Below are 13624 nucleotides of genomic sequence, written 5' to 3'. Positions count from 1 at the left end.
TTATTGGAAAATTATTCTGGTTTTGCTGGTACAAAGTAAAAAATAATAGAAACAGTCCCACATGTTGTCATAGTTTTAATGTTTTTGTCAAAGACCTTTTTTAAAGTGAGTGAAGTGATTAACTATACAACCTACCCTATTTCTACCTATTATCTTATTGGTTAGTATGTATTTTAAATCTATCAGTTTGACATTCTGTTCTTTAAAAAACCTTAAAACCTTCTGTTCTTAAAAAAATTGTACTGAAAAATTGCTATTTTTCAGTTCTTTCCTTTACAGTTCAACACCGATCAGGCATAACATTATGACCACCTTCCTAATATTGTGTTGGTCCCCTTTTTTCCTACCAAAACAAGTCCTGACCCGTCGAGGCATGGACTCCACTAGACCCCTGAAGGTGTGCTGTGGTATCTGGCACCAAGATGTTAGCAGCAGATCCTTTAAAGGGTTAGTTCACCCAAAAATGATAATTCTGTCATTAATTACTCACCCTCATGTCGTTACAAACTCGTGAGACCTTCGTTCATCTTCAGAACACAAATTAAGATATTTTTGATGGAATCTGAGAGCTCTCTGACCCTCCCATAGACAGCAAGGATATTACCACGATCAACGCACAGAAACGTAGCAAGGACATCGGTAAAATAGTTCATGTGACATCAGGGGTTCAACCGTAATTTTACAAAGCTACGAGAATACTTTTTGTGCACAAAGAAAACAATAATAACATAATTTATTCAGCAGTTCTTCTCCCCGAGTTACCGTCTTCCGCCATTTTGGAGAGTACCCCAGAACGTAATCAACATAATGAGCGTTGTTTACGTTCAGCATGCGCGTGCTGTCTACTCAACGTGAACAACGCTGATTATGTTCAGCGAAAGCATTATTTTACCGATGTCCTTGCTACGTTTCTGTGCATTGATCGTGGTAATATCATTGCTGTCTATGGAGGGTTAGAGAGTTCTCAGATTCCATCAAAAATATCTTAATTTGTGTTCCGAAGATGAACTAAGGTCTCACGTGTTTGGAACGACATGAGGGTGAGAAATTAATGACAGAATTTTCATTTTTGGGTGAACTATCCCTTTAAGTCCTGTAAGTTGCAAGGTGGGGCCTCCATGGATTGGACTTGTTTGTTCAGCACATGCCACAGATGCTTGATTGGATTAAGATCTGGGGAATTTGGAAGCCAAGTCAACACTTCAAACTCGTTGTTGTGCTCCTCAAACCATTCCTGAACAATTTTTGCTTTGTAGCAGGGTACATTATCCTGCTAAAAGAGGCCACAGCCACCATGGAACACTGTTTCCATGAAAGGGTGTACATGGTCTGCAACAATGCTTAGGTAGTGGTACGTGTCGAAGTAACATCCACATGGATGGCAGGTTTCCCAGCAGAACATTGCCCAAAGCATCACACTGCCTCCGCCGGCTTGCCTTCCTCCCATAGTGCACTCTGGTGCAGTGTGTTCCCCAGGTAAGCGACGCACACTCACCCGGCCATCCACGTAATGTAAAAGAAGATGTGATTCATCAGACCAGGCCACCTTCTTCCATTGCTCCGTGGTTCAGTTCTGATGCTCACTTGCCCACTTTTGGTGCTTTCGGCGGTAGACAGGAGTCAGTATGGGCACCCTGACTGGTCTGCAGCTATGCAGCCCCATATGCAACAAACTGTGATGTTCTGTGTATTGACACCTTTCCATCAGAACGAGCATTAACTTCTTGAGCAATTTGAGCTACAGTAGCTCGTCTGTTGGATCGGACCACATGGGACAGCCTTCGCTCCCCACGTGCTTCAATGAGCCTTGGCCGCCCATGACCCTGTCGCCGGTTCACCACTGTTCCTTCCTTGGACCACTTTTGATAGATACTGACCACTGCACACCGGGAACACCACACAAGAGCTGCAGTTTTGAAGATGCTCTGACCCAATTCTTATGATTGCCCATTTTACCTGCTTCTAACACATCAACTTTGAGGACAATATGTTCACTTGCTGCCTAATATATCCCACCCACTAACAGGTGTCGTGATGAAGAGATAATCAGTGTTATTCACTTCACTGGTCAGTGGTCATAATTTTATGCCTGATCGGTGTATGTATATATTTTCAAAAGAACAGCATTTATATATAAAATATAAAATAGAAATATTGTAACAATGTAAAAGTCTTTACTGTAGGAACACATTCACTATTATACACTAAGCATTTTCCCTCAATAAACTCATAATTTGCTTCTTATTGATAGATTAAGGTCTAGAAACGTAGTAAGGAATAGTCCATGTGACATCAGGGGTTCAACCGTAATTTTACAAAGCTACGAGAATACTTTTTGTGCACAAAGAAAACAATAATAACATAATTTATTCAGCAGTTCTTCTCCCCGAGTTACCGTCTTCCGCCATTTTGGAGAGTACCCCAGAACGTAATCAACATAATGAGCGTTGTTTACGTTCAGCATGCGCGTGCTGTCTACTCAACGTGAACAACGCTGATTATGTTCAGCGAAAGCATTATTTTACCGATGTCCTTGCTACGTTTCTGTGCATTGATCGTGGTAATATCATTGCTGTCTATGGAGGGTTAGAGAGTTCTCAGATTCCATCAAAAATATCTTAATTTGTGTTCCGAAGATGAACTAAGGTCTCACGTGTTTGGAACGACATGAGGGTGAGAAATTAATGACAGAATTTTCATTTTTGGGTGAACTATCCCTTTAAGTCCTGTAAGTTGCAAGGTGGGGCCTCCATGGATTGGACTTGTTTGTTCAGCACATGCCACAGATGCTTGATTGGATTAAGATCTGGGGAATTTGGAAGCCAAGTCAACACTTCAAACTCGTTGTTGTGCTCCTCAAACCATTCCTGAACAATTTTTGCTTTGTAGCAGGGTACATTATCCTGCTAAAAGAGGCCACAGCCACCATGGAACACTGTTTCCATGAAAGGGTGTACATGGTCTGCAACAATGCTTAGGTAGTGGTACGTGTCGAAGTAACATCCACATGGATGGCAGGTTTCCCAGCAGAACATTGCCCAAAGCATCACACTGCCTCCGCCGGCTTGCCTTCCTCCCATAGTGCACTCTGGTGCAGTGTGTTCCCCAGGTAAGCGACGCACACTCACCCGGCCATCCACGTAATGTAAAAGAAGATGTGATTCATCAGACCAGGCCACCTTCTTCCATTGCTCCGTGGTTCAGTTCTGATGCTCACTTGCCCACTTTTGGTGCTTTCGGCGGTAGACAGGAGTCAGTATGGGCACCCTGACTGGTCTGCAGCTATGCAGCCCCATATGCAACAAACTGTGATGTTCTGTGTATTGACACCTTTCCATCAGAACGAGCATTAACTTCTTGAGCAATTTGAGCTACAGTAGCTCGTCTGTTGGATCGGACCACATGGGACAGCCTTCGCTCCCCACGTGCTTCAATGAGCCTTGGCCGCCCATGACCCTGTCGCCGGTTCACCACTGTTCCTTCCTTGGACCACTTTTGATAGATACTGACCACTGCACACCGGGAACACCACACAAGAGCTGCAGTTTTGAAGATGCTCTGACCCAATTCTTATGATTGCCCATTTTACCTGCTTCTAACACATCAACTTTGAGGACAATATGTTCACTTGCTGCCTAATATATCCCACCCACTAACAGGTGTCGTGATGAAGAGATAATCAGTGTTATTCACTTCACTGGTCAGTGGTCATAATTTTATGCCTGATCGGTGTATGTATATATTTTCAAAAGAACAGCATTTATATATAAAATATAAAATAGAAATATTGTAACAATGTAAAAGTCTTTACTGTAGGAACACATTCACTATTATACACTAAGCATTTTCCCTCAATAAACTCATAATTTGCTTCTTATTGATTGTAAGTAAGGTAGTTGTTGTTGTAGTAGTTGTGTTTAGATTTAAGGGATCTAGATGGTCATGCAGAATAAGGCATTAATATGTGCTTTAAAAGTACTAATAAACAGCCAATATGCTAGTAATATGCACATTAATAAGCAACTAGTTAATATTTAATAGTGTTCCCTAATCTAAAGTGTCCTAAAACTGATAAAACAACACCATAAGTGTCATATAAATCCATATGACTATATGTATATTTATGAACAATTATTTTGTTTCTTTTGTCCTGATCTTCTTTAACATGCTGAATAAACATGCAGCTTACTGGAGAGGAATAATGAATTTGGAATCTTGGAATGTTATGCACAAGCTGTATTAACTACATTTATGATACTTTTTTTTTGGTGCTTTTGCATAATTTTAAAGTTTAAAAGCGACCTGAAAAGTATTTAAAGCTTCACCTTTTGTGTTAAAATTTTCTCTCTACCTGTGTCTATAAACACTTTTTCTTCTCTGTTTACATTAGGAATTTACCTGTTTGATATGACCTACATTGACTCCGCCTACCCTGCTTCTGACAGCATCATCGAGACTGAGCAAAGAACCAATCAGATGAACAATCTACTGCGCATCATCTCCGATCTACAGGTGTCCTGTAACTACGGTAAGTTGCTTTCAGAAACCATATTCATTTTCAATTGATTATGTACATGTATATGTACATTTTCATGTTAATGTTCAGATCTCATTAAAAGAAAAAAGGAAATCTAAATTATAAACCTGAACACAGTGTATTGATGTGAGAATTTAAATGGCATTTTCACATTTCTTCGCCCCACAGATCATTTAGTCATGTTACCACACGTGCAGAAGTATTTGATGTCAGTGCGCTACATCGAGGAGCTCCAAAAGTTTGTGGAGGATGACAATTACACGTAAGTTACCCAAACACATTGCAATGCTCAGTAGCCTTTATTTAGCTGAACTGATTGTTTTGGGTGATTTTAGCTTTGTGTTCTGCCCTGCAATTTATTGCACTTCATAAACGTCTATGCCAGCTTTCACTTTAAACTACCCACATCTGTAAGACCCCCGTAAATCGAGACCCTCCCTGGTTTTAACACTTCATTTTGCACAGCTGCCTATACTATTTATTAAAACATGTGCCCACAGGCCATCCAAACACCCAATTTACCGGAGACAGCTGCACCAACTTGGCATGACTTTATGCTACAATATAATCCCTATTTCCTTTACCTCAGGCTTCATAAACATGTGAAGCCCATAATGTATTTTCCTAGTACAGCCTTATATAATATGGTTTTTTGAAAATTTTGCTATGTGGTGTGGTATGACAAATGAATGTTATGAATGAGATTTCGAAAATAGTATCATTTTTGGAAATGTTACATGCTGCACATGTTATGTATTATGCATACATGTGGCTTTCTGCCTCTACAAAGACAAGCATAGCATTGATGTTTTCATCATTATTAAATGAGTTTTCCCTGTTTCCTCCGGAGCTTTCTTCACTCCTACTGTGTGGTCCTGTCTGTCTGTCTCACAGAAAGGGCAGGTGGTTTTATTGCGGTCCAATTTCTTGCCGTCTAGACACTTATGAACGCAACATCAGGAATTGCAAAACTCTGGATCCCCATATTTCCACTGTTTCCATGTGGAAATGTCAAAGTTAATTTTCAGTTAGGTGGCTCTTTCAAGTGGTGTGTTGAAGTGTTGAAGACATTCATAAGATATTTTATAATCTTTTTTTATTTATAATTGTTTAATAATTATAATTTTATAAAAATGCATTAAAAAAAAATTGAACCTACAGTAATTTAAACTGCTGTTTTGGCACCAAGTGTTGGTTTGTAATTACTGACAAATTTATGTTTTCCCTAAATTAGGTTTATATATGCATATTGTACAATAACTTGTACAATATACATATCGAATGGTTAAGCTTCCCATGTGTCACAAGCTTTTATGCTTTTATATCAAATTATCAAAGTATTATTTGAATACATTCATTTGGATTATGTATTCATTTGGATACATTCAAGAAGGTCATGACCTCTGAAATGTAACGGGCCAAAATCACCATTTTAAGGGTCAATGCAGATATCTTATCTTATTTTTTCAGTGTCACGTGAAAGAAAAAAATGTACCACTTTTGTGGCAAGTGCGATATTTTTATTCTAATCTGATTTATGCAGACAGATAAAAGGCTGGAACTCAGTAGAGACTGTGATATATCAAGATCTTGAGTTGTTTCATTTTAGAAAAGCTGGATTATTTTGCCTTGGTGTAATTTTCCTCACTGAATCATTTCTGACTGGCGACAGTAATGAGTTAAAGCTGTTGCTCTGGTAAAGCTTTCAAACACGTCTCCATATGAGAAAATAAAGAAAGGCACCTTTTTGGCAAAGTGACATAATTCACACTTCTTTTCCATGCTTCGTTAAAAAATTACTCGCCTGGCTTACTTCAGTATCAGGTGAAACTTCTCAAGTGAAACTAGGCCATGCAGAGATAAACGTTTACATGGAGTCTGTACCATAACGAAAAACATGTCACGAAGATGTAGTGCGTATCAAGGGGATGGTGTAAATAAAGATGTTTGTAATTATTTTTCTTAAATCTTTATCTGGTTCTTGAACTTCAGTTGTTTTTATATAGTGTGTCTAGTTAAAAGATCACTAAAATAAAGTATTGTACAAAAGACAACCCAACAAAGTTGCTATTTATGAAAGTGTATTTATTGTACCATATTATTAAGTGCTCATATTTAGACATTCAGACAGTGACTGAGCTCCATGTGAAATTGTCCATGTGAATTGACAACACCAAAGGATACATGGCCGCCAGAGGAGGATGGGTTTGGTGGAATGGATGGGACTGCAGTATAATGGTTGTGTTTGGGGGAATGACATCATTGTCTGGCAGTCTGTGGGGTTGGAAAACCTCAGCGATCCTGGGTCACAGTCTTAAAATCCTTAGCCCATGCTTACAGCATGTCCTGCCATCTGGCACCGCTGTTACAGAGAGCTCTGTGGAGCTGGGCTTGAATAGAGAAGTTGTTTTCAGAAAACAGGGCCAGTTGTGCCTAATATTTTGTTGCTTTTTTTTTTTAGGGCTGCCAGTTTAACGCGTTAATTAATTAGTTATGAAAAGTAACATGATTAAAATATTTTAATGCAGTTAATGCACTGACCCCACCCACAGACCTGTACGTCATCTTACATTTCATACAGATGACTGTTGACAAATATGATGGAGGGCAAAATCTCCATAAATGCAGTTATGGCCTAAAATTCCAAGATATTGTGGCAAAAAATGCCCATGAGTTTTTGTCTCATATTTATATCATATGATATGCAATATCACATGAGCAGCGAGAGCAATATCACACGAGTGCAAATGTGATTTTATACAACAGTTCAGTAAATAAGTTAATATCGTGTTACATTTGAAACAGAAATTTGTAATATCTACTTGATACGTTCTCATTTAACACAATAATGGCTTTAAATTATCTTTTGTGGGTAATTTCACAGCCAAATTTAATTTGTGATTCATTAGATTCATTAATTGACACATCGTGTAATTAATTAGATTAAAAATTTGAATCGACTGACAGCCCTACTATTTTTTTTTTTATAATTTCTTTCAAAAACACTTCTGAACGGTGGGTCTGAGAGGTAAAAGTATGATGCGTACCAGGGCCTTATCCACCAGCAAATACTTGTGTGACATGTTATGACTAAATGTTTATATGTATGTATTCATTTATTTTCTATTAGTCAAAGAATCCTAAAAATGTATCAAAAAATATTAAGAAGCACAACTGTTTTCAACATTGATTATTATGAGAAATATTTCAATCAGTATTTTAGAATAATTTCTGGAAATGTTGAAAATTCAGCTTTGCCATCACAGGGATAAATTACATTTTAAAATGTATTACAATAGAAAACAGGTATTTTATATTGTAATATTATTTCACAATATTGCAGTTTTCCTGTATTTCTGATACACACACTCTCATCATACATGCAAGATTTGTCAAGCATGGGGAAAACAAATAGAACAATTAAATACCTGAATGAATTTTTGCCTTGATGAATTTGCTCAAGTATGTGTTACTTTGTTTCTTTGTCTATGACAAAAAGTGCAAAATGTAAAATTGAAATATGTTGCAATCGAAATTTGCTTTGCTTGAGAAAACTTGAAAATATACAGTTTCATTTGATTCATAGTACATTTAAAGTAATGTTAATATTAGCCAGCTGGTGAACTCATTCTCTAAAATCACTTGGGTATGCAGAGCATTCGCGGCTATATGGACTACGCACCCTAATATTTGTGCACACACACAAACATTACCCAGTTTTAAAATGTTTTGGGGAATATTAAGGGGCGAAGCTCAGTGCAAAATGGAAAATCACAGCCTAACTAGCAAATGCTAACCTTAACTAGCTTAGCCAACTTTCACGACCCTACGTCATTTTACAGTTATTGTTTTTGTGCTTTGTTCCAAAAACTATACTCTTTCTGTAAAAAAAATCAGTATTATCTTTTCCCATAATAGTGTCCTTTTCAAACACAATTATTCAACTCTATGTATAAGCATAATGATGAATAATGATACAGATGAATACTGTGACTGTGAGAGAAACTTACTAAGTCTAAACTCTGTTGTCAAAAAATTGTGTTGTCTTAATATGATATTATTTTATTGACTATAACCCTGTCACAACTCTTTTGTACAGACTATCATTGAAGATTGAGCCTGGGAACAGCTCACCTCGTCTGGTATCCTCCAAAGAAGACATTGGAGGTAAAGTCTTTATCCCTTCATCCTTTCAGTGTACTTTTCTCAAAAACTCCTCCTGGAAGTGGTTAACTCTGCTCTTTTTTTTCTGAGTTTTGATTACCAGTGGAAAAATGGAGGATCATCAGTAATTCGGCTAAAGTACCTCAGCTATACCTGACTGGGGAGGTGCTGCATGGACTGCATTATGTCTGGAAGTCGTTGATAGTTAGAGAGATTCTGCAGATGTGAGAGTTGGAGGGGCAATGAAAGAGTGAGACCCATGTAAACTAGCATTTTCAGGGTGATGTAGATCAGTCCCTCAGACGCTTGTTTAAACAGAGTGACTTTTCTTCAATTATTCCATGAGCTTATTCTTCTCAGTCTGGCAGATAAAAACCACCTGCTGTCAGTAGAGTGGCTCTGGAGGAGCCGTCTTTCTGGATCATTGTGGTCTTTGGTAACTTTCAGAAAGACCTTTGAAGGTTAAAGTTAACTGTTGACTTAAAATGCATAAGCTTAAGTCGTCTTCTCACAAACATTGAAGTTTGTGGCCGTGGTTCTTTCAAAGTTTACATAAACATCCAAAATATACAAAACACAAATTGTTTGTAAAAATGCATTGTGGAGTGAGTAAAATATATTTGTGCCTGGAAAATAAACATTTTTACTACTTTAAAAACAAGTTATTATTTTATTACTGAAACTTGATTCATTTGTGCAGTAAATTTAAAATAAATAATAAATGTCCTAGCTAACATTAACAAGAATGGCACATTTTAACATCCATTGTGCAAGAGTAGTTTTCAGTTTTATGCACTAATGACAGAAATGTGGCTTATGGGTGAACGCCAGAGCTGTATAGAGTAGAAATAGGTTTTAAAAGTGTGTTTGGTCCTTGTACCTCAAGGCAAGCATCTGAGGTTAATGAGAGTTTGAATGAGATCATGGTGTATGTCAGTTCCTCTCATAAGAGGCAGAGCAATTAGGATGTTTCCTATTTCTGACTATCAGATGGTGGAGTGGGAAATTGAACTGCACTGTGCATTTTATGGTTGTAACAGCTGTGGCAGAACTGGACAAACACATGGCGACATCTAGGTGGAAATTGGTTATGGAAAGAATCTGATTTTTTGTACTACTGCAGTTTTTATGTGTAAGTTGTACGATGACATCATTGGTTTTTCTCATAGACTCAGAAAGCATTGTGAAAATGAATGTATATTATTATTATTTATTTTTTTATTTTTTTGGTAACATTTTAGTATAGGGACCTATTCTCACTATTAACTAGTTGCTTATTAGCATCAATATCACATGAGCAGCGAGAGCAATATCACACGAGTGCAAATGTGATTTTATACAACAGTTCAGTAAATAAGTTAATATCGTGTTACATTTGAAACAGAAATTTGTAATATCTACTTGATACGTTCTCATTTAACACAATAATGGCTTTAAATTATCTTTTGTGGGTAATTTCACAGCCAAATTTAATTTGTGATTCATTAGATTCATTAATTGACACATCGTGTAATTAATTAGATTAAAAATTTGAATCGACTGACAGCCCTACTATTTTTTTTTTTATAATTTCTTTCAAAAACACTTCTGAACGGTGGGTCTGAGAGGTAAAAGTATGATGCGTACCAGGGCCTTATCCACCAGCAAATACTTGTGTGACATGTTATGACTAAATGTTTATATGTATGTATTCATTTATTTTCTATTAGTCAAAGAATCCTAAAAATGTATCAAAAAATATTAAGAAGCACAACTGTTTTCAACATTGATTATTATGAGAAATATTTCAATCAGTATTTTAGAATAATTTCTGGAAATGTTGAAAATTCAGCTTTGCCATCACAGGGATATTGGTTTTTCTCATAGACTCAGAAAGCATTGTGAAAATGAATGTATATTATTATTATTTATTTTTTTATTTTTTTGGTAACATTTTAGTATAGGGACCTATTCTCACTATTAACTAGTTGCTTATTAGCATGCCTATTATTAACATATTGCCTGTTTATTAGTACTTATAAAGCACATTATTAATCCTACCCAATACCTAAACCTAACAACTACCTTACTAACTTTTAATAAGAAGCAAATTATGAGTTTATTGAGGCAAAATTCATAATTAATGGTTTGTTAATAGTGAGAATTGAATCTTAAAATAAAGTGTGACCATTTAAAAAATAAATAAATAAAAAATCTGGGATGTCAAGTTTAATTAATTGTGATTTGATTTACATAAAATCCTCCTTCACTTCATTTTTTTGTTACAGTATATGATGTGACAGTGTCTCTAAAACTAAGCATGTAATTTAAGATACTCTTTGGGAGACATTTTTATTCTAATATTGACAATATTATATTTTACTTTATTTTACTATTTGTGATCCTGGACCACAAAACCAGTCATAAGGGACAATTTTTTTAAACTGATATTTATACATCATCTGAAAGCTGAAATAAGCTTTCCATTGATGTATGGTTTGTTAGGATGGGACAGTATTTGGCCGAGATACAACTATTTGAAAATCTGCAATCTGAGGGTGCCAAAAAATCAAAATATTGAGAAAATCGCCTTTAAAGCTGTCCAAATGAAGTCCTTAGCAATGCATATTACTAATCAAAGTAATTGTTGGCTATTGCTACAAATATACCCATGCTACTTATGACTGGTTTTGTGGTCCAGGGTCACATTTTGTTTCATAATTCCAACATTACATAGTGTGTGTACTAAGACCATGTGAAACAGATCATCAGATGATTATTTATTAATTCGTGCATTATATTTATGCAGTTTTGATCATATATCTTAGCTAAATTTAATAAGGCGAAATGTAGAGTCAGCTGATCATAAAATAGCCCCTAACAGGTTAATCAGGACCCCATCCCAGTAAAATCAATTAATCACATACTATAATTGCTAATACTTGAAAAATTAATTTGAGATATCACCCACTTAGATTACATTTGGTCTGATTATGGGGATCACTTAATTTCATTTCACATTCATTTGAATACTAATGACAAATTGATAAAACATTAAAATTGGATTAAAATAGAATATTTTGATGTTGCCAGTGTAATCATATCCATCATATAAATTTAATTATGATTTTCTGTTAATAAACATTGTACTCTTGCTGTTGAATGTGTAAACATCCTTTGGTACTGTATATTTCATAACATGTTGGTATTAATTTCTATTGACACTCTTGTAAATACTACTCTGTTGGGCACTAAACTAGATGTTTTCTTGGCCCAGATATCTAGTGTTTTAAAGGCCTCTAATGTTGCGATATTTACAGGCATTAGAGCTAGTCACTTCCAATTGTTCGTTGGGAACAGGGTCGGATCTACCGGGGTGGCAACTGCCACCCTAAGAAAAAGCTGTGCCACCCCACCTGCCACCCCAAAATTATCACAGAATAAAATATAAATTTAAGCAGTGTTTCATGTGCTACTTTTCAGCCGCGGCGATGACAGAGTACGCAAAATAATGGCAAAAAACACGTCTTTCAATAAACTGTGCACGATGGTTGCACACGCACGCAGCGTGCCAGTGTAGTCGGCTTCATTAACAAATGACACTTATGAACCGGAGTCAAAACCACAAAGCGCGGCCCAGTTCACTACTAACGAATTGTTTATACATTTGTTCGTGAATCAGATAATTACTGCTTCTCAGCTAACTCAGAAGTCCTTTGAGAAATCTAATCCCATCCTGATATGTCTGAGATGCATCGCGTAATTGTTTGGTGATCCGATTCTCCGACCGCTCGCTCCACTTTCATCATGTATATAAGCCGTAGCAATAACATGAAATCAATAAGAAGATGCCGATCACGGAAACTAATAGCAGAATTAGGAAAGAATCTAGTCGTATTGCAGTTTTCTCGATTGTTAATATAACTGATTTTAGTTGGCACTTTTTTTCCAAACCATTAATTCAGTTTTCAAAACAAAGACACATTTCTCAAAAAGTTTAACAATGAGTAAGTTAAACATTAGGTAGCAAAACTGATGACACATCAATCAGAATCTCTGCATCCTAACAACGGAGAGAGGAGAGAGCTGAGTCCAGAGCCGATCCTTCCTATACGCAAACTACACAAGCTGCGTAGGGCCTCCGAAACACCAGGGGGCCCTCTTGCTCTCAAAGATGATTTAATTTTAGTTGTAGTTTTTGAATTTGGCCAGCGGTTATGAAAACATGAATGATCATCTCAAAGATTATTTAATTTTAGTTTTGTTTTTGAATTTGGCCAGCGGTTATGAAAACATGAATGGTAATTTCTTTTAATGCGGTGCGCTGTCTCCCTTTCTATGTAAAAATCAGTCAAATCATGTAATGTGAATGCCATACAGTCTTGCTCGAGACTAAAAAAACGAGTTGAAAGTGTACCGAGCTGCGGAAGAGACACTGTTTCTCAAGCGCTTTCCGAGAGCGCGACTTGAGACAGAGTGAAACACGGACAAATGCGTTTCCCCACTCCACCGCCCAGTTTTGCGTAGGGCCCCTAGAAGTATAGGATCGGCACTGGCTGAGTCAATCATGATCTACAAGGGTTTTTATACTTACACATACAGTATAATTACAGTTCAGTACCAGTACATTAGATAATGGAAATTTAACTATTCTATACAGTAAACGTCTCGGTTACGTATGGTAACCCTCGTTCCCTGAAGGAGGGAACGGAGACGTCACGTCGGATGACCGACAAATTGGGATCTCGCTTAGAGAGACCAATCTACTTCGAGTGTAAACTAAACGAGCCAATGCACATTGGCATGCGATTATTGCATCCAGCTGCTGCTGATCACAGCGTGAGTATAAGTAGGCAGCAGATGCAGCGCATATTCAGGTTTTCGCTGAGGAGCCGAGCCGGTGAACCAGCCGCTCAGCGGTGGTACAGGAGCTGTGGCGACGGG

The 13624-nt window shown here is 37.0% G+C and overlaps 1 protein-coding gene across 1 annotated transcript in view; it reads left to right on the top strand.

Moving 5' to 3' along the window:
• Positions 1 to 13624, top strand: part of ralgps1 (Ral GEF with PH domain and SH3 binding motif 1) — a 112890-nt gene that overhangs the window by 88838 nt on the left and 10428 nt on the right. Inside the window, exons 10-12 of the mRNA XM_016448603.1 lie at positions 4391 to 4528; positions 4706 to 4799; positions 8637 to 8704. Coding sequence (XP_016304089.1) covers positions 4391 to 4528; positions 4706 to 4799; positions 8637 to 8704 — 300 coding nt within the window. The remainder of the gene's footprint in view (positions 1 to 4390; positions 4529 to 4705; positions 4800 to 8636; positions 8705 to 13624) is intronic.

This window comes from Sinocyclocheilus anshuiensis, unplaced genomic scaffold, assembly GCF_001515605.1.
Source record: "Sinocyclocheilus anshuiensis isolate Anshui unplaced genomic scaffold, SAMN03320099.WGS_v1.1 scaffold451, whole genome shotgun sequence".
NCBI classification, from domain to species: domain Eukaryota; kingdom Metazoa; phylum Chordata; class Actinopteri; order Cypriniformes; family Cyprinidae; genus Sinocyclocheilus; species Sinocyclocheilus anshuiensis.
The sequence above is the reverse complement of the archived record's forward strand: the minus strand, read 5'-3'. Positions and strand labels throughout refer to the sequence as shown.